This window comes from Microtus oregoni, unplaced genomic scaffold (genome assembly GCF_018167655.1).
Source record: "Microtus oregoni isolate MIOR12 unplaced genomic scaffold, Mior012 000097F_ref0000449, whole genome shotgun sequence".
NCBI classification, from domain to species: Eukaryota; Metazoa; Chordata; class Mammalia; order Rodentia; family Cricetidae; genus Microtus; species Microtus oregoni.
Window position 1 is genome coordinate 3,093,854 of NW_024544710.1, and position 22,076 is coordinate 3,115,929.

The 22,076-nt window shown below is 40.0% G+C and overlaps 1 protein-coding gene across 1 annotated transcript in view; it reads left to right on the forward strand.

Moving 5' to 3' along the window:
- LOC121442853 (phosphorylase b kinase regulatory subunit alpha, skeletal muscle isoform-like) overlaps positions 1-22,076 on the forward strand; it is a 139,479-nt gene that overhangs the window by 87,287 nt on the left and 30,116 nt on the right. Inside the window, 5 exon segments of the mRNA XM_041644506.1 lie at positions 2,076-2,154; positions 3,297-3,466; positions 5,504-5,680; positions 7,115-7,206; positions 9,510-9,649. Of these exon segments, the coding sequence (XP_041500440.1) occupies positions 2,076-2,154; positions 3,297-3,466; positions 5,504-5,680; positions 7,115-7,206; positions 9,510-9,649 (658 nt within the window).

The window sequence follows — 22,076 nt, forward strand, 5'->3', positions numbered from 1 at the left end:
TCTTTTCTCGGTTTTTGTTTTTAACAAGATTTTTACACATTGAGCCATCTCACTTACCCTGTTGGTTTCTGAGACTGGATCTTATCTATGCAGGAGGAGTTTTTCATCTAAACAACTGATCAGCTCTGACCCACCAGCTGCTCCCCAAATAACCACACAGAGACTTATTATTAATTATAAATGCTTGGTTGATAGCTCAGTTTGTTACTAGCTAACTCTCACATCTTAAATTAACCCATATTTCTTATCAGTGCTCTGCCACATGCTCGGTACCTTTCCTCAGTACGGCAAGTTCACCTGCTTCCTCCACCCTCCTTCTTCCCAGCATTCTCTCTGCCCCTAAAATCCTACCTAGCTATCAACCAGTCAGCTTTTTATTAACAATGAGAGCAATACATCTTCACAGTACACAGAAGGATTATTGAACAGCTTGTATAGCCTAAGCTCTCTTCAAACTTGATATATAGCTAAGGTTGCCTTTGGACTCCTGATCTTCCTGCCTCTGTCTCCCAAGTACTGAGATTACATATGTTTACTACTATGTATGACTTTTATTTGTTTTTGTTATTACTTTGTTTTGTGTTTTTGAAGCAAAGTCTCACAGTATAGCCCAGGCTATTGTGGAATTCATTATGTACATGAGCCTGACTTTAAACTCATGGCCCTCCTGCCTCTGCCTCCAGAGTGTTATTAGAAAGAACAAATTAGAAAAGGCAAATCTCAAGACTATCATCAGTTTAATATAAAAACCAGATAATCATCATCCTTCTAGAGGATTTTACACACACACACGACTCATTATGAGTAATACCATCTGTACTGACTGGTTTTGTGTGTCAAACTGACAAACTAGAATCATCAGAGGAAGGTGCCTCAGTTGAGGAAATGCTTCCATCCTTAAGGCATTTTCTCAATTAGTGATCAATGGGGGAGGGCCAAGCCCATTGTTGGTGGTACTATCCCTGGTATAGTGGTCTTGGGTTCTATAAGAAAGTAGGCTGAACAAGTCATGGAGAGCAAGACTAGTAAGTAGCTGTCCTCCATGGGCTCTGCATCAGCTCCTGCTTCCAGAAGCCTTCCCTGTTTTGAGTTCCTGTCCTGACTTCCTTCAGTGATGAACAGCAATGTTGAAATGTAAGCCAAATAAGCCCTTTCCTCCCCAACTTGCTTTTCAGTTATGGTGTTTTGTTGCAGCGATAGAAACCCCTAACTAAGACATTGTCTGTGAGATGCTTATCATAATGCTAATCCCAATGGTTCAAGGAGAAAAACCACTAACCATAATCATCAATGACCAAATTAATTAAAGCAAGCAATTAATTAAAGCAAGCTTTTTTAACTCATGTACATAGGCTGCCTCCCCCTATGGTAGCGTTCAAGAGGTCAGCCTTGGACATGGGTAAGATAAGAATTTTTATAGTTCAGGGGTTGGTGGTTTCCAGAAGGGGTATTTGGCAGGCTAATAGGTAGGGTTACAGAAGCAGCATTATAAAGCAGTCATAACAGCATAGTCATAACAACCCTTTGAAACAAAGGTAAGGTTGCAGGATGGTCATAAAAACTTTTTGAAGACAGACCGTAGTGAAATACACCTTTAATCCCAGCACTTGGGAGGCAAAGGCAGGCAAATCTCTTGAGTTCAAGGTTCCATGACAGCCAAGACTACACAGAGAAAACCTGTCTCAAAAAAGAAAACAAATAAACAAACAAAACTAACATTTTGAAACAAAGACATGTTAAGTGAGTCATAGCCCAATCCTTGAGAAACAGAGACTTAGTCATAAACAGGAATGAACCTAGTTTCAAGCCTAACATTTGATAAATAGTTGATGTTGTTAAAAGTGCTGGTTACTTGTGATTAACAAGATAATGCCTTTGAAGAACTTAATCTTTACCATTTGCCCAGTCTCCAGTGATGTTGCTCTTCACATTAATCATCGAAGCACAGGACGGTCAGTGAGGAGTATCTCATTTGTGGTACTCCCAGTACAAAGTTGGTTTGAAATGTTTGAAACACTTCCCCTAGTTCTCAGTTAAAACAACAAAATATGTTTTTAAAATCTTTTACTTTTAAGAGGAAGATGGAACCAGCTTGAATTCAAGTATTCTGGCAGCACTCCGAAAAATGCAGGATGGCTATTTTGGTGGGGCAAGGTAAGTGAGCTAGGGGAGATGTAGCATAGGAAACTATAAATAATGCTTGAGCACTGCTTAGCATATGAGAAAGTCAAATTTAGATTCAAACCAATGCTGAAATAGCACACACAATTATAAGAATTCACTGTACTTTCTCAAGATATCATCTCAGCAGGCACATGAGTGTCTGCTTCCATTGATTCTTGGAAGGAAGACTATTCCTGAGTTGTAAAATAGCCTTCTAGAAATTTGTTTGTCTGTATAAACACATAAGCCAAGGCCCATTTTGACAGTGTTTCTATTATTCGGTGTACATCTGTAATTGGAATTCTTATATATAAAAATTAACTTATTTTGTGGTTTATTATTAATATATTCTTTGGGGTCTTATTTTATTCAATATATCATGACCCATTTCTGTCATTATTTCTTTCATTTTTCAAATTATCAAGATCTGGCCATTGGTAGCTCCTTTAAACTGGCTTCTTTAGAAAATTAATACTACTAATTTCATTTGAAGTTTTGTAATTGGCTTATTAAGTAGAGAATGATATAGTTCAACTTAATTTATTACAACATATAAAAATGTCAAATATTGTCTATGTCTAAAATTGTCTTTTGATGGTATTTTTAAATTTTTTGAGATTTCTTTTTATTTTAATTCTATATATATATGAGAATTTTGCCTGAATGTATAATGCATGCCTGATTCCCACAGAGGCCAGAAGAGAGTATCAGATCCCCTTGAAATGGAGTTATAGATGATTCTGAGCTGCCATCTGGGTGCTGGAAATTGAGCCCAGGTCCTCTGCAAGAGCAACCAGAGCTCTAAACCACTTAGCAGTCTTTCTAGCCCCGATGGTATTTTTTTAAAAATAATGTGATAGATTTGTGTGATTTATCTTCATTCTCTATCCACTTCTCTCATAACTAATGCAGTTTTTTACCAGATATTCAACATAGTGCACAGCAATAAAAGAGAATACAACTATTCTGTTGGAGGATTGTGAACTCGAATTAGTGGTCTTTCTTTAAAAATCTTGTCCCTAACATGTTGAAACATGTAAAGCATTCTTTTATTGACAATTATGACTCATTTGTATATCCTTTAAAAAGATATTTCCTGATTTGCTGTTTTCTATCTACCCTATAATTATAAGGATCCAGACAGGTAAATTGTCAGAGTTTTTGACAACATCTTGCTGCACACACTTAAGCTTCATGGACCCTGGACCTGAGGGTAAGCTGTACAATGAAGATTATGATGAAGACTATGATGAGCTGGAATCTGGCAACTGGATGATGGATAGCTATGATTCAACAAGTAATGGTAAGGAGGCCTTAAACACCACTGGTTGACCAGACAAGAATACGAGTGATTGTTTAGCTTCATCATTAATAACTGATGTTTCCAACAATCTCATAGTGTGCCATCCTCAGTCCTCTTTAATACATGTAGATTTCTACTTTTGTTTTGCTTCACTTTTCTTCCCTCTACTGCTCTTTGGTTTCTGGTTTAATATCTCTGTGGTGACTGACTGTAGAGTATGAGGTTAGGCAATGCCTTACCAAGATTAGGGAAGCTTTCCTTCTTGAGTTTTTGAGGTAGCTGGTAATTTGAAATAGGAAGAAACAATGATAAGTAAAATATTTAATCAATAGTGCAGTTGAAAACATACATATACAAATATATGTATATCTTATATTTGACATTAAAAGATGAAATTTGGTTAGAGTTATGTTTAAAGTTTCACATAACTCAAGGACTTATATTTTACATAATATTAGAGACATGTCTTGATATCTCTGTACTTTGAAAAACCCTGTTCAGAATGCCTGTCACTATTATGTGACAAATGCGATGAATAATGTACATAATTCATGCTAACGATACAAACATGGTGCCATGAGAATGCATTCTGATAGCATGGATTTAAAATGACTAGGAAACACTGACTGCAGTGCACAAGTACTGACCTTTGCAAGACAAAAATTACATTGTTTGAGTCTTCAAAAGAGAATGGTCGATAAGAGAATGGTTCTTCTAACTATCTAAATCTTGGTGAACTGTTTTTTGTTGTCTGGGTATTTGACTGTTGTCTACCATAAGATACTAACAAGCATAATCTCATAGAATAAGTACTGTTTTTTGTTAGGGCTCAACATTTACTCTATATTCTTCTTTATTTGCATAGTATTTCTTTTTGTATAAAGCATTTTGATAATTAAATATAACCGATATCCCTCTATTCAAGTATCTGGATTATATTCATAGTTAAAATATCTGTCACTAGGATACCATTGAATTTGAGTTTGATTCTTAGAGCTCTACTAGTTCCCATTGGTCATACCAGATCACAGAGGGACTTCTAAAGAGGTCACTGAAGATTGTCCAGCACCAAATGATGCATGACAGACAGACAGCTTTGGTTCCAATCCCAGCACTTCCCTAACTGTAAACATAATAAATGTTCATTTTAAAGTGTGACATTTCCATTATCTGTATAACAATATGATTTAAGTGTGTCCAACTTGGTAGATGATGTCATCATCTACCAAGTTCATGTTCAAGAACCATGCAATAATACAGTTTTTTAAAACCTCATGTTTTGAGTAAGTTCATGATTTTGTTTGAGGCCTTATCATAGTTATCCTTGGCTACATGTGACCCACAAGCCATGGGGCTAAATGTACCTAGATGATACACGGGAGAGGGTGAGCCCAAGAGAAGGGAGACAATATGTACTTTCTGCAACAATTCTCAATGTCCAGGACACTGCCTGTTCCATAGTAACAACACATATTTGGAGGATAAATAAATAAATAAGATGTCTAAAAGGCAATTTGTGACCAATAGTCCTTAGCCAACGGCATGCAAATATGCTTTTCTTGTTAGTGATTAGTACTAGTGTTTGTAGACTCTTTTTAGAACTAACTCATTATTTGGTGGAAGATTTTTTGCCCTTCCATGGCCTTTCTCCGGAAAAGTCTCTTTCTATTAGTTGAAAGGGCCTATCCTTCCAATGTTGTCTCCCTTCTGCCACCCCTGCCATCACACACATAGAAATTATGAAATACTTGCTCTGCTTATTCTAGAACAAACTCATACATTTAGCTTTCAGTAACTTTACCTGTGTCTCAGCAAAATTGAAGAGCAGGTGGATCCTGGTAAATGGCTGTAGACTCTAAATCTTAATCTATGAGGTTATACAATTGTCTCAAGGATTTTTTTTCCCCATGAGTCAAGAACAGCCTTCCTCTGAGATGGTGTTTTAGGTATAAGAGCCACTCATTCTGACTACTAGGGTAGATTTTGAAGTAACTATGTTTGTTTTTGTTTCTTCCCTTTCCCCAACTAACCTTGCAGCTCGCTGTGGTGATGAAGTTGCTCGTTACTTAGACCACCTTTTGGCACACACTGTTCCCCATCCTAAACTAGCTCCTACCTCACAGAAGGGAGGGCTAGATCGGTTCCGAGCTGCTGTGCAAACAACTTGCGACTTAATGTCCTTGGTGACCAAGTCCAAGGAGCTGCATGTACAGAGTGAGTAATGCCATTACTCCCTAGTGTCAAACACAGATGCCATGAAGCCCATGATGGAGACAGGATCATGGTTTTGTTCACTGCTTTGTTCCCAGCCTCTTGGGCAGCACCTAGAATATAGTAGGCACTCAAATCCTTATGAAATCAATGAATACTATATAATCGTGATATGGATACTGTCATATAGTCTGGTTTGACCAAGAAAACAGCAAGACACAGAACAAGAGAACATACTCAGTTTTAATATAGAAGTAAAATGTAGAAGAGCATTTCTCATTTGGAAAATTACTTCTTTGAGGGTAATTTAGAATTTCTATTATAAAACAGGGTAGACAGAAGCAGAGACTGATATAAACTACAACTGGATTCCCCTTTATGCCCACTCTAACTGTGCATCCAGTTGTTCTAGCCATGTAGATCTCAAATATAATACTCATTCTTCACAACATCGCCACAGTTCTCTCCATAACCAGTACCTTCCTTTAGTAATGTTTTCATTGGAAGGTATCTTTTGTATGTTACAAAAGTAGCCATGGTTCCTAAGACTTCAGTATCTCTGTGGTTGCTATATGTGGAGGGAGAGAAGGGCTCCTAAGCCACACCTAGATAACCTGAATGTTACATTATCCAGAGGATGAGAATGGTTGTCATGCATGCTCCTGCTACCTAAATTTTTATTGACCATTACTAACCAGATACTAAATGTGAGCACTGTTTAACATTGAGATGAAGGAATTAGGATACCCTTTGGTTGTGTTCCAGCTAGAAAGAGTTTATGCAACGACATGAACTTATGTTCATTAAATTGCATTTATCATTTGTAAATCAGGAAATCAGAATTCGATTCCTAGCATTGCTATTTACTTACTTGACCAGTTGTTTGAGCTCTGTATCGTCTCTGTGTAAAATGCTGAAAATGAAGTGCAGGTCTCTCCTTAGAGGTTATGGTAAGTATTTCTACTATGTAAGTAAAACATCTTAGAAACATCTCAAAGTTGATCAACCACTACATGTTTTTTGAGTCTCTAGATAGAATCATCCAGTCACAGCCTCTGGAAATCAAATATTTGCCTAGAAAATCCCAGAAAAAGTAAAATGTAACTGAGTTATTCCTTTTAGGTGTTTTTATGTATTTATATGAAAATACTAGTGATAGCATCATTGTGATAGTGATCCTATTAATAAATATAATATCTTATATGTCTAGTTGATGGTACAATTACAGAAAATCCTTTCAAAAATATAAAAATATGCATTAATTGGATATTTAAAAACTTATCTAATAGCCACATTTCTTTTTATTTGTATCATTGAAGGAAACTTTCGTCATTCTTGTTCTGTAAAGAACTGATCCACATGTTACCGTATTGCTAAGTCAACCATGTGTTTTATGTTTCCTACTTAACTTTTTCCATAAATGTCAACTTCCTGCAGATGTTCACATGTACCTTCCTACAAAGTTATTTCAGCCTTCTCGCCCTTCATTCAATTTACTTGACTCGCCTCAGTCTCCACAAGATAACCAGGTAACTGTGCATTTCTGTCAGCTTTTTGTAAAAATCTGGCATCTTTTTTTTTCTTTTTTTATTGATTCTTTGGGAATTTTACATCATTCATTCCAATCCCACTCATTTCTCAGTTCTTCCATATCTGCCCTCCACCCTTATAACCTTCCCCACAAAAGAAAAAGCAGCAAAAAAAAAATACAAAGCAAAACCTCTGGCCAAGCCCTCTGGGAAACCACCTGTTCCTCCATCAGTTGCAGCCTTCTCTCATACCACTCACAGCTGTGGCATCTCCAGTTCTACAGCCCATGCACCACCTCACTCCGCTGTGTCTTTCCTGCCTCTCCACATGTCTTCATCATAGTGGCATCGGAAGCTGTGGTTTGTCACGTAGTACACCCTTTTGCCCCAATAGCTTTACTTGCAAATGTGCATGCAGTGAGTCATTGGTCAAGTTCAAGGCCTCTGGCTTCTGGTATATCATCAATACTGGACCCTCACCAAGACTTGTCTCAGATATCTGGCTGTTGTCCAGAGTTGTGGAGATCCTATGGCTTTGGGTCTGCAGACCAGTCCCTTCTCATACTCCAGCAGCTCATAGATGTGGCAGATGTTGGGGTGGGCCAACTCAAGGTCCTGGATCTGGGCCTGGGTGATAGCTCTCCTGTGCCCGTGCATTTGGGGCCATCTCTCTTACACCACCCCAGTGAAGGGCAGGCCAGCTCAGCACAGTACTTGGACATCAACATGGCTTCAGGCAGAAGCCCAGACCAAAGATATCTGCATGGCCTTTGGTGTAACCTATGCCTCAGACATTAAGCAGACACTGCCAAGGTAGGACCACAAACCCAGACATGGCCCCCAAGCAGTATCACAGCCCTTGACCCTCAAAATGGCTTCAGGCAGCAGTACAGGGCACAGTTATTCGCTTGGCCCTTGAAGGTAACACAGGTCACAGGCATCAACACAGACCCCAGCTGCAGTAGGACCATGGACCCAGAGGTCTGGATATCACCATGGCCTCAGGTAGAAGCCCAGACCAATCAGATCAGTTTGACACCCCACCACCACATACACCCAGAGACATGAGTATGGCCCCAGGCGCCAGCCTAAACTACAGACATCCCTCAGTGGTAATACAAGGCCACAGATAGACCCCAGCTACTGTAGGCCAATAGACTCAGACATGGCCCTTAGTGGCAACCAGGCATCACCATGGCCTTGGGTGGTTGTACAGGCTTCTCATATCAGCCTGTTCCTCACCACTGTCCTGTCTCCAGCTCCACCTCTCTCCACAGCACACAAACCACTCAGCTTCTCTTCCATCTCTCCATCATTTACTCTCTCTCTCTTTCTCTCTCTCTCTCTCTCTCTCTCTCTCTCTCTCTCTCTCTCTTTCTCTCTCTCCTCTCCCCATTTCATATTTGTTCATTGTAGGGCCCAGATGGGCAGGCACTTGGGTGTTTTCGGGCCTGCCCCAGGGCCTTGGGGCCAGGACAGGTGTTTCAAACTCTGCCATCTTTAAGGAAAGTAAGAAAACTAGTCACTATGGTTTCTGATGTGTCTTAGTTTGCTGCAACAAAACACCATGACCAAAAAGCAAGTTGGGGAGAAAAGGGTTTATTCAGCTTACACTTCCACACTGCTGTTCATCATTGAAGGAAATCAGGACAGGAACTCAAACAGGACAGGACCCTGGAGGCAGAAGCTGATGCAGAGGCCATGGAGGAGGCTGCTTACTGCCTTGCTCAGCCTGTTTTCTTCTAGAACCCAGGACCACCAGCCTGAGCATGACCCTACCCACATGGGATGGGCCCTCCCTCATCAGTCACCAATTGAGAAAAAGGCCTACAGCTGGATCTTGTGGAGGTATTACCTCAACTGAGGCTCCTTCCTCCCTGATGACTCTCATTTGTGTCAAGTTGACCCAAAACCAGCCAGTACATGGTATTAAACAAAACACTATCAAATAAAGATATATGTCTTTTTAAGTTTATTCTTAATGTAAACTTAGAAAACTACTTTTCTGTATCTTAGGGCTTGGTGGTCTTGCTGTTTTGGCTTTGCTTTTTATCAGCATTTTGGGAAAAACATTGTGAGGCAGAACCTCAAGTAACTTACTGTGTAGATGAGAATGGTCTTGAACCCTGACCCTGTTGCCTTAACCTCCCAAATGCTCGGGTTACAGGTGTACACTACCACATCTGACCAGCATTAGAAAATACTTGTGGAAAAGATTTAGAGGTGGAAAGATAATTTATTCTAGGTCATCATCTAGTTAAGCACTGTTAACTTCGTCCCTTTTATCATTTCTTATTCCAAAGGTTCCTTCTGTTCGTGTAGAGGTACATCTTCCTAGAGACAAATCTGGGGAAGTGGACTTCCAGTCGCTGGTTTCACAGTTGAAGGAGACTTCAAGCTTACAAGAGCAAGCTGATATACTCTACATGCTGTACTCAATGAAGTAAGTGATGGATATTATTGGTATACATTAATGCACATATTGTGAGGAAGTATAGCATGTTAGTCAGCTTTCTCTCTTATAACAAATGCCTGCGACAGTTTATTAAAAGAAAAGGTTCACTTTTGAGCTCAAAATGTTCCTTATTTTAATATGCTTTGTAATTGTTTATTTTATATGTATGAGTATTTTGCTTGCATTATTGCTGTGCACTCCAAAGCTTGAAGAGAGTGTTAGATCCCTTGGAACTGGAGTTACAGATGGTTGTGTGCCACCATGTTGGTGCTGGGAATTGAACCCTGGTCCTCTGGAAGAGCAGCCAAATGCTTGTTACTACTGAGAAAACTCTGTAGCCACTAATATTAGTATTTAATAGAAAAGTATATTGATATATAACAGTATTCATTTTGCTGGTTTTTTTTCTGCTTCAAACTCATTTTTAACATAGTTCAAAATTTTTTTTTGTTGGTAAGAGAGAATACAATAAAGGATGTAAGTCTGTATTTTCCTCTAATGAAAGGTCATGTTTCTACTCATGTTTAGTAGAGTTTGTACTATATTAGACACCTAGTTATCCTTAATTATTATTTAAGGGTAAAAGGTATAAAAAAACCTTTAAATAATAACCTGAATTACCTTTAACTAATAACTTGAATTTGATTATTTTAACTATATAAAGTTGCTCTTTTTCATATGGAAAAAGAGAAAAAAACAAATTTTATTTTGGCTTATAGTTTTGGAGATTTCATTCTATTATTGGTTAGCCATGTTGCTTTATGGTCTGTGATGAGGTACCAGATCATGGCAGCAGCATGGGGTGAAAGCATTCACTTCATAACTGGGTTACAGGAGAGAGAGAGAGAGAGAGAGAGAGAGAGAGAGAGAGAGAGAGAAAGAGAACAGTGTCCTAGTATCTCCTACAAGGGCACACCTCAGTAACCTAATCTAGGCTCTGCTTTATAAAGGTTTCCACCATCTCCCTGCAATTACATAGGTAGAGGACCAAGAGTTTAACATTTGAGGACTATCCAAGATCTAAACTATAGCACACAGTAAATGGAGCACAGCATTTGAGCTTCATGTACCTGTTTAGTACAGTTTACCAATATACTCATGGTGTGATTTCAAAGCCTACATTGTATACATACACAAAATTAGTATTATTCCGGCCTCATAAAAATTATTATAAATAGCTGGAAATCTAGGGCTGAAGAAGCAGTTCATTGATTAAGAGGACTAGCTCCTCTTCCAGAGAACCTAGCTTAGATTCTCAGCACACACATAATGGTTCACAACCAACCATCTGTAAGCATGCTCCCATGGGATCTAGCCCTCTCTTCTGGTCTCTGTGGGCATCAGGCACACCTATGCCACACAGATAAACACGCAGGCAAAATAACCATACATATAAAATAAGGAATAAAATTGTGTGTGCATAAAATCCATAATGCAATGCCAGGCCATAATAGGTAATCAATAACAGATAAATATGATTATCAGTATTGTGGTTCTTATGTGTTGGAGTTAGATTCCCTAACTGGACTGGAATGGAGTCGCGAGGAATAATCAAACGCAGCTTACATGGTCATCATGGAAGGGCCAGATCTCTCCTTTGTTATCCAAACACCTTGTATATCATCACATAAATTGAGTGGGGGAAAACACATTAGGCTGTCTCCTAGGCAACCAGGTGCATGGGCTCAAGTCACGTCTGCATCTACCTGTATTCTAGCAGTCAGGTAGGATCTATAAGACATCCTCCAAATTTCAAAAGAAGGAAGCACCAAACCTCTTAACTCTTAAGTCATCAGCTTCAGCCAACATCTCTTCTCAGGTAATCTACATTATAACAAAAGAAACTAGGAGCAGCACCTCCTGGCTATTGTTAAACAGAGACAGCTTGTCTGCAGAGTTCGTGACCGCCTCAGACCGGGCTTATGGCTCTTGTGCCATACAGAAATATGGGCCTACACTTATAGAAGCCTATTGGTATATTGTGTGTGCATATGTGTGTATATATGTTGTGTGTACATGTCTGTGTATACGTGCATGCTTGTGTGTGAAGGTATATTTGTAGAGATGCATATGTGTGTGTAGGTCAGAAGTCAGCCTTGCATGTCAGTCCTCAGGCACTATGCGTCTTGTTTTTTGAGACAGGGTCTCTCATTGACGTGGGCCTTGCCAGTTAGCCTAGGCTGGCTATATCTGCTTCCCCTGCACTGGGATTACAAGAGTGTGCCAGCACACCTGGCTTTTTTAATGTTGGCTCTGAGAATCAAACACAGGGTCTCATGCTTGCATAGCAAGCACTTTACCAACTGTTCTGTCTCCCCAGTCCTATATTCCTAACTCTCAAAAGAAAGTGGGCAAGATTGTCAAAGACCAGCCTCGACCGACGAAATTCATATGTTCCAGGGTAGGAGGATAAGGATTAGAATTACTAAGCAAAAGGAACAGAGATATGAGAGAAATAAAAGTAAGAAACACAGAACAGCATCGGGAGGGAAATTCAGTAAATACTGAATCCTGAATGTGCCCATGCTTTTTTTCATACACTTTTATACCCCAATACAAAAGGGGGGGAAGAAGGCAAAAAAAAACCCACTTTAACATGACACAAAGGACAACCAGAATAGTTACTTGTTTCAATACTTGAGACATCAAGCCATTATTTCCTGAGTAAAGCATTTGATGTTTTGGGCAGGATATGCAGCAAATAAACCCTAGACCAAGTATCCTGTAGGCAGCCACTCCCTATGTCAAACCTCCTATTTTAAATGAAGGAGCAGGAATTGAATTCTCTGACCTTTGGTCAGGGTGGAGTGGATCCACCTCTGTGGGCCATCTTAATGTCCAAAACACCAAGTAACCACACTCTAGGTCAAGGTTTTTTGTTTGTAGCCACAAGTGTTGTCAACAACTTTGAAAGAGTGAAAATAAGCTGGTAAACTCTCTGACCTTTAGTTAAGGTGGAACAGGCTCACATCTGTGGGCCCTCATACATGGTAACTAATGTTTGTAAGTAAATGCAGCACTCAGGAGCCTGAGTCAGCGTGATGACTTCCATGGATTCAAAGCCAGCTGTAGTTTCATAGTGAGTTCTCATGCCACCAGAGTCTAAACTTGGTGAACTAATGGGTTTTATTGGAATTATTTATAGAAGCATGGGTGAGGAGTCACTTACAGGAGCAGACATTACTCAAAGATAGCTGCATCACCAATACCCATCCCTGCTTGGGTGGCAGTTCACAAAAGCTGGAAACCAGGAACATACTGCGTACTCTGCAGGCAGCTCAGCAGGTTGAGGTCTCCCCTCCAAGTAATCAGTCGAAACCTCTTCCAGGCAGCTCTGCTGGTGTTGTAGGAGACTGCTAGTTTGTTCCTGGCTGTTCAACCCTGAAATAATCACACAGAAACCATATTATTTGCAATACTGTTTGGTCAATAACTTAAGCGTATTTCTGACTAACTCATATCTTAAATTAACCCATCTCCATTAATCTGTGTATTTCTATAAGGCTGTGACTTACTGTGTCTGTCTCCAGTGGGACTACATGGCTTCTCTCAACTCTGCCTTTCTTCTCCCAGCATTCAGTATAGTTTTCCCCACCTACCCCTATTCTGTTTTATCACAAGTCCAAGACAGTCTCTTTATTAACCAATGGTATTCACAGCATACAGAGGGGAATCCCACATCATGCTGGTTTCTGCTTCTTCTAGGCAGTTGGTGGGTCTTTCTTTGTAGCTTGGCTTGTATGAGATTCTTTGTAGTTTTGCTTGTCTGAGATTCTTTTTGTCAGTTTGATGGCCTGAGAGTGGCACAGCAATATTTATTGCTTATTCTGGGAGTGAGATGCCTAAAGAATCTGGTCAGTTTCAGGGACTTCCGGAAGCTTGGTTGAATTGTTTACCTTTGACTTAAGGTGTTGCCCTTTGGGTTGGAATGTTTCAATTTGGTGGGAAACTGCTACACAGCAGCTAACCCGGGATCCAGAGTGAGATGCCACAGAATCACTAAAAAAAACAGAGAGGCTTATCAGAAAAAGAAACAATATTTTTGAGTGTTTGCTTACATGTAAGTTACTCTGATAGGTATTTGCTGTCTTCTACTCAGCATGTGAAAATGAACTCATATAATTTCCTGCCCATCCAACCTGCATAAAATAAGCAGTAATTTTTATATTGTGGTGACCAGGGAGAATAAGGATGGAACCTCTCTTCTAAACGTGCCTTGAATGCCAAGGTTGCTGATGCCATGCACACATACAAAGAGGGTACGGACTAATGGGACACTTTCTGGGAGAGCAAATGAGGCCCCTAAATTTCTTCTGAAAAACTTAATAGAGTAAGAAGAGTAGACCTGAGGTTTGGGCATGGTTGGGCGTGACGCTTGGGTTTCTTACATTTTCACTAGCACCAAAGGAAGGATCCCTTGGAATTTCTTGATAAGAAGTGGATGCATTTGCCCTGTTTTTCTGCTAAGTTCAGTACATGATTTGTACAACACCTTTTCCACTCATATATCTGATGTGGGTTCTTAGAGAAGCCGACAATGTAAGAATATCTGTAGACACAGACATCAAATCCTAAGATAGAAAAAAAGGTTCTTTTCAACAAAAGACTTAGGAAATGGGCAGCTAAACAAGACATATAACTTTTAAAGACAATAGTCACTCTATTCCTGCCACACACCATACAAAAAAATTTTTGAGGGCCCGCCCCTGCCAACAAGAACTGAGTAAGTCCTTACAGTATTCTTACCCAGTTTAAATAAAACAGGTACTATTTCACCTTTCTACTGCCAGTGTGTCAGTGAAGGACAAGGAGGCATCTGGGACTTGCCTGTCACATGAACATCCATCCCCACCTGGTGATGGGGCACCCCTTCTTCAGTAAATGCTCTCAAAGCAGACTAGTCAAGAGTTTGATCACTGAGTATAAATCCTAGGTCAGCTTTGTCCACATCAGAGATGGTAACAAAGTGACCCTTTCCAACTCTAGGGTGGAAAGCCTAGTGAGGAGCTTCACTCTCGTTCAGCAGTAAGAGGACACTCCTTCTGCTGTCTCTCAAGGAAGGCCAAATGGGGAAGCCACACTTCATCCCCAGAAAGTGGTAACAAAGCAGCATATCCTTCCCCTAGCGGTACATTATCAGAAAAGGCCTGCTGGAATGTATTTATTAAATTCCACATTATTGCACCGTATTACCCCAGATGTTTAGGATACCAGTGATTGTTATACCAATCGATTGTTATACCAAGAACCAGGAAGTTCTCAACTTGAATGGGTGAAAGGAATTGATAAGTCAGCAGAGATAAGGTATATGCCGCAATTAAACAAAAAATCTCATAGAGGAACTATAAAAATTCTTCACAAGTAACTATTAATACCCCAGAAACAAATGAAAACTAAATGTCTGAGCAAAAAAATAGAAAGCCTAAAGGAAAGCTAAACGCATATTTTAGAAATAAAAACTATAGTAATCAAAATGAAGCAGTGGAATATAAAGCATTGAAACTTGAACAGAGAACTCTAGAAATTACAAAACTTAAACAACAGAGACATAGACCACAAAAGTAAATAGGGTCTCAAGAGCATGTAGGACAAAAACATGACACAATGTTTTAATTATTTAGAATATTAAGTATTATACTTTAATACTATCAGTGTTAAAAAGCATCTGATTAGCCAATGTTTTGTTACAGTAGATTTGTTGAATTCCAAATATAATTCAAGTCCACACATTGTACTTAGTTACTATATTTCTATAAGTGCTTTTTAAATGTCTGTACTCTCTCTTCCTAATATTGGTTTGTTCTGTAGAGTTCACATTCTTCATTTTGCTGAGTGTCCCCTCATGATGTTATTTAAACGTGTTTCACTTTCCTTTGTATTGCCTATAAGTGGATAGTTATTACCACATATTTGATAGATCTGCATTCAATTTGTAAAGCAAGACAAGTTCAGAGGTGATAATATCATACCAGAAAGGGTGGAATGTGTTGTTGTTAACTCTTTCTCTTATGTGGAGAGTAAGACCCCCCAAGCTTTGTACATACTGGGCAAGTGCTATACCACCAAACTACATATCCAGCCCATGATTGTTCCTCTTTTTTATCATATTAAGATTAATCCTATCTGGGCTTGGTGGTGTGTACCTGTAATCTCAGCATTGGGAGACGGAACCTGGACGATGGACTATAAAGCTGATCTTGGCTACATAGTGAGTTCAAAGCCAGCCTAAGATACGTACACTGTTTCAGAAAAATAATGGCTAGGGGTGCTGCTCAGCGTTGAAGCATTTACATAAGATGCAAAAGCCCCTGGGTTCTATCACCAGCATGCCACAGTAACAACGAAAGATTAATCAGATATTTTTCACCTATGCTAGTGTTTCCTTTAATGATTATAACATCTAATACTGGTCACTGCCCAGATCTAGTATTTTATTAGGGATTGCCAAATCTTTGTCTTCAAATTCTACATACTAATCTTTTTAATGTGCTCACTTAAGTTTCTTCCCTGTTGAAAATTCTCCAATTTGTTTCCCTTAAGCAGAGGGGAAAAAAAGAGTTTAAGAGTTAATGTAGCATACAAGAGCCCCCATGATAAAGTTCCTGCCTGTTTTCAGGCCCCTCTAGCAATCATGTTGTCTCTCACATCTGTGCATTCACTCGTTATTCTGTCTGTGGGGGACCTTCTTGTCCTCCTCCTTCAGACTGACTCACAGCTTCTGACATAGCCTCAAGGAAGTAGCTGGAAACCTTCCCTTTCCTACCTTTTTCTCCTTAGGCAAGCCTCTAACATAGTGTGTATGACTGTTGCCCTATTGGCATGCTGTTTTCATGCATTTGTCTCATCTCTCTAGATGAAGCTCCTCAAGCTCAGAGACTTACTTTTATTGTAGCTGCAGACTATAACCTTGTGCCTGCCACATGTACATAGTTTGGACAAAAGAATGCATACCCTTATTCAGTTCTTACACGTTTTCATGAAGGGGTTACTTAATAGTACAAGGCCCTGGGTTTAGTCCCTAGCACAGAATTAAAAAAATACAAAAATCACAAAAAGACCAAAAAGGAAGAGCTTTTTAAAATGAGCGATTCAGTACCTATGTTTATTATAGATGTGGAAATCCTTTCAGAAAGCTGCATCAACATAGTCAAGGTTGCACAACTAGGGAAATATATTAGATAAAAAGTTATTGTTGTCTTTGTTTTGTTTTGTCTGTTTTTAAACAAATCCAAAGCATTTCTTTCAACCTACGTTACTTAGTGAGCAAGTGAAAACACACAAGTATTCCCATTATCTGAAAAGCACCCCCATCAAAGTGAAGCATTTTTACAATTCATATGTATTTTTGATTTTTTTTTGAGACAGGGTTTCTCTGTGTAGCCCTAGCTGTCCTGGAACCCACTTTCTAGACCAGACTCACTTTGAACTCACGGGCCTGCTTCTGCCTTCTGAGTGCTGGGATTAAAGGCATGTGCCACCACATACTGGCCTAATTCATGTATTTAAAAAAAATAATTGAACAAGCTAGTCCTGATGACATGCACCTATAGTCTCAGCTATCTGGGAGACTGACACAGAAATATGACTTAAGTCCAGGAGTTTGAGTTGAGCCTGAGCAGCATAGCAAGATCTATGTCTATAGTCTATTGATGATAATTGCTGATAGCATGAAGAACACAGATAAACAGAAATATTTTTCACAGTCACTACTTGATTGGAATATGCTTTCTTAGAATGGGAATTACTAAGTACACAAGCTATTTTCACAGTGCTCAGGATCAAACTGAGGATTTGTTCATGCAAGGCAAATCATCTCTTGTAGAGTACACTCTGAGGGTTTTATATTTTTACATCGCTTAAGCTTCAACAAACTGTTAAGCAAAGAACACAAATTTGACTGTTGTGGAAATTTAATTTGAAAGTCAAGATAAGGATTTGAAAGTCATGTATCCTGAAGTCCTGAAGGTATACTTACGACAGTAGTTGTCCCATATCCGGTTATTTGCTAATAAAAAAAAGTATTACCAGCCAGGTACAGTGTCATTAGCCTCTGCCTCTCTGCCCTTCTGACCCTCTCTGTCCCTCTGCTCCTCTCTGCACCTGCCTCTTTTAAAATGTCTTTAACTTTGGTTTCTGCAACATTTCCCCTTAATTAATATTCAGATTAGGGTCTTTTTTTTTGGCAGGCCTGCCACTAAAGTTCCTTTCTTTGAAAACATTAGTCTTACTGCAGATAGTGTTAATTTTGATCAGCTGAGTTGATCCTTTATTTAAGGAAGTGCCTTCCAGTTTCCTTCACTAAAAAGTTATTACGTTGGTTACTCTTTGCAAGCAACCTTCTGCAAATATAAATATAAATAGCCCATTGGTTTTTAACTTGCACTTGCTTGTTTCGTAACCTGCTGCAGCCAACACAGCCTGGATAGCCAAGACTGGCTGGGGTGCAGGAATTGACACATGGAGGCTTCTTTTCAGGTGGAAGAACAGCAACCTTTATTTTGCCCAACAACCTTTTATACCTCTACCCCTTCTGTGGAGACCCACTGGCCAGAAAGAACACAAACATCCTTGTCAATTACAGACCACAAGGAAGTTTCGCTGTCAGTCAGGGGGAGTGAGGGCAGCTGGATCACAACAACTCCCCCCATTTTATTTTATAATACCTTGCCTGCCATGGGGAATAGCCCTCTAATATTCCCTGTCTTAGGTAGCATCCTGCCCCCAAAGTATTGTCCGTCAGTGGCTACACAGACACATAGCCCTAGACCAAGTATTCCCAGGACTGACAGTGCCAACGAGCCAGACCAGTGCTGCAATCATTTAGCATGCACTAACTGGGTGCTAAAATTAACAAAAGCAGTATTCCAAAGTCCTCTCATATGACGGTTGAGTTCCATAACAGTAGCAGAAGCATGCAATACAGTGCCATGAGTAACTCACATAACAATATTAACTATTGAAAGTCCAAAGATAGTTCACTTGCTCCTGAACCAGAGCCACTTGTTGGTTCAAGGTCAATATGCCCAATTGAATATGTCCATTAAGATAATTTTGAATGTCCAAAGCCTTGCTGACTCTTTCAGTCTCAGCTGGTCAACAGTCTCAGCTGTCTGCACAGGCTGTGAGAGAGCAAGTTCGGCAGCAGTAGCTGTGGTGGCAAAGCTCTGCTCCAGCTACCTTCTGGCCCTGTTGTGGGAGCTGCGGGCCGGGCCTGCTTTTCGTCCCGCCCAGCTCCCACACGGCTAGCTTTACCCGAAATAACAACACACAAATTGTATTCTTTTAAACACTGCTTGGCCCATTATATCTAGCCTCTTCTCGGCTAACTCTTGCACCTGGACTAGCCTATTTCTAATAATGTGTGTAGCACCCCAAGGTGCGCTTACCGGGAAGATTCTAGCCTACGTCCATCCTGGGTCGGAGCCTCATCGCGTCTGCATCAGAGAGCAGAGCTATCGAGTCTGAGCTCACTTCCTCTTCCTCCCAGCATTCTGTTCTGTTTAATCCACCCACCTATGTTCTAACCTATGAGGGACAAGCAGTTTCTTTATTTTTTAACCAATGACCTTCCTCCATCATGGCCCTAGCCGCACTCACTCTGGATCTAAACTGCTACATGGAGTGGAGCAGAACTCAGGGAAGCAGGCTCACTGCTTCTGCTCCAAAACCATTGAAGGGGCCCCACTTTAGCAACCTTTTAGGGAATTTGGGCATTGTCAACCTGTCTGACTACTTCCTGCTGAGTGGGGGGTGCTGCATTCTTGGGAGTATTTTACATCAACATTTCAGGGTGTCTCGATGATTCAAACCACATAAATTTGCAATGAATCCACAGGTTCTCATCCTCTGTGGAGACAAAAGCAGAACCTCTTTTCCAAAGCATCAAATCCTTAGGCCCATATTTTAAAGTCAAAGTACCTTTCTTAGAAGTTCCCAGAATAAATTGTCTTTCTCCAGTCCAGAACACAAAAGACAACACAATCAACAAAATAATATATATCTCTACACATTCTATCTTTTGAGATCCTCAATTCACCTTCCTGCCTCCTTTTTATTTCTTCTCTACTGGTCAATCTTCCAGAGGGCATCCCTCAGAGCATCTCTGGGGATGAAGACACACATACTGCTTTTAATCTGACTTGGCTTGTTCCCAGTCTAAAACATTTAAACCCCCTCCTGTACAAAATCTTTGGCTGTCTTCCTTGTTACTTCTATGCCTTGTTGCTTTAAGAGTTTCAGTTACTTTTTGAAGCCTTTCAACTCACCCTCTCACCTTTTTATACTTGCTTATCTTTTGGAAGATGTCTCTCAGAGTTATCTCGGGGGATGAAAAATTAGAACACTACCTTCCCCAATACGCTCCTCCATTTAGCTGGTGGTTGGAGCTACCCCGTTCACGTATCCCCACTTTCCAGATCTCAGTGGGACCTCCACTTGCTGCAGCCAGCGCAGCCTGGATAGCCAAGACTGGCTGGGGTGCCGGGATTGACACATGGAGGCTTCTTTTCAGGTGGAAGAACAGCAACCTTTAGTTTGCCCAGCAAACTTTTATACCTCTACTCCTTCTGTGGAGCCCCACCAGCCAGAAAGAACACAAACATCCTTGTCAATTACAGACCACAAGGAAGTTTCGCTGTCAGTCAGGGGAAGTGAGGGCAACTGGATCACAAAAGTACCCATTGATGACACATTTTAGGTACATTTTTCGTGTTTAAAAAAATTGGTATTTGAATAGGCAATAAGTTCTTATTGTTCAACTTTTTTCTAATTTTATTTTATGTGTATGAGTGTATGTGTATTTTGCCTGAATGTTTGTATGTACACCATGTATATACCTGATGCCTAGAGGTCAGAAGACAGCATCAGATTCCCTGGAACTGAGTTATGGATGATTGTGAGCCAGCATGTGGGTGTGGAAAACCAAACCCCTGTCCTCCTCAACAGCAATCCATGCTCTTAACTACTGAGCCTTGTCTCCAGACCCTTGTGGTTCAACATGTTAAAAGTATGCAACCAGGCAGTGTTGGCACACACCTTTAATCCCAGAACTTGGGAGGTAGAGGCAGGTGGATCTCTGTGAGTTCAAGTCAGTCTGGTCAACATAGCAAGTTCCAGGATAGCTGGGGCTATACAGAGAAACCCTTTCTTGAAAAAAAAATTATTCAAAATTATATAGCGAAAGGGTCAAATATTTTCCCCATTTCTAAATAATCAGCTTTTTCATGTTATTTTTGTCTGTGCATTCTCCTAGGTACATTCTATGCATACATATGTAAATATAGACATATATGTGGGTATTTATAGCCCTGTGTATCCAATGTTAGCATAGTTCATACATTGTTCTATATGCCTTTGTTTCACCAATACTGTGTATCTTAAAGATCACTACATACACATTCCAGTTACCTACCACTTCATTAAAAAAAAAATCACCTCAATATCCAATAGCTTGAACAGGAGCTTACCATAATAAAAATGTGGAACTCTAAAGTGTCTTTAATAGTTCTTAGATTGTCTGATCTTGACTAGGCAGTTCTTCCTCAAGGTCTGACATTCAGCTTTTGTCAGACATTGAGCCATGAATGAAGTCAGCCAGGTTTTCTCACTCATATACTCAGGAGTAGATACTGGCTATCAGCTACAAATTCATCCTCATTACCTACAGCTCTAATGCCTTCAGATGATGCCCCATATGTCCTTCCTCCAGCATGATGACAAGGTTCTTACAGAGTTACAAGAGAAGACAGGGTGGAAACTATATTTTCTTTGATAACCTAGCCTCAGAAATTATCCAGTCTCTCTGTTACCAAGCAGACCGGGTGGTGTCCTTTTGTTTTTCTTGGTTTGCTTTCTGTATAGACCAGACTGGCTTTGAACTCACAGAGATCTCCCTACCTCTGCTTCCCAAATGCTGGGATTAAAGTTGTATGTACTATACCCAGCTCTTCCATTTCTTTTTATGTAGTGAGGAGCAGCAGGCATGCTTTTCGTCCTGCCTGGCTCCCACACAGCTAGCTTTATACCCGAAATAACAACACACAAATTGTATTCTTTAAAACACTGCTTGGCCCATAGCTCTAGTCGCTTATCAGCTAATTCTCACATCTTGATTAACCCATTTCTAATAATCTGTGTAGCACCACAAAGTAGTGGCTTACTGGGAAAGATTCAGCATGTCTGACCTGCATCCATCTTGGGCCGGAGCTTCATCGCATCTGACCAGAGAGGAGAGGCATGGCGTCTGGCTCACTTCCCTTCTTCCCAGTATTCTGTTATGTCTACTCTACCTACCTAATTTTCTGACCTATCAGACCAAGCAGTTTTCTTTATTGATTAACCAATGAAACAACAGATTGACAAATGACCTTCCCACATCATTTTTATTGATGACTAAATAAATTACATTAGGGTGGTT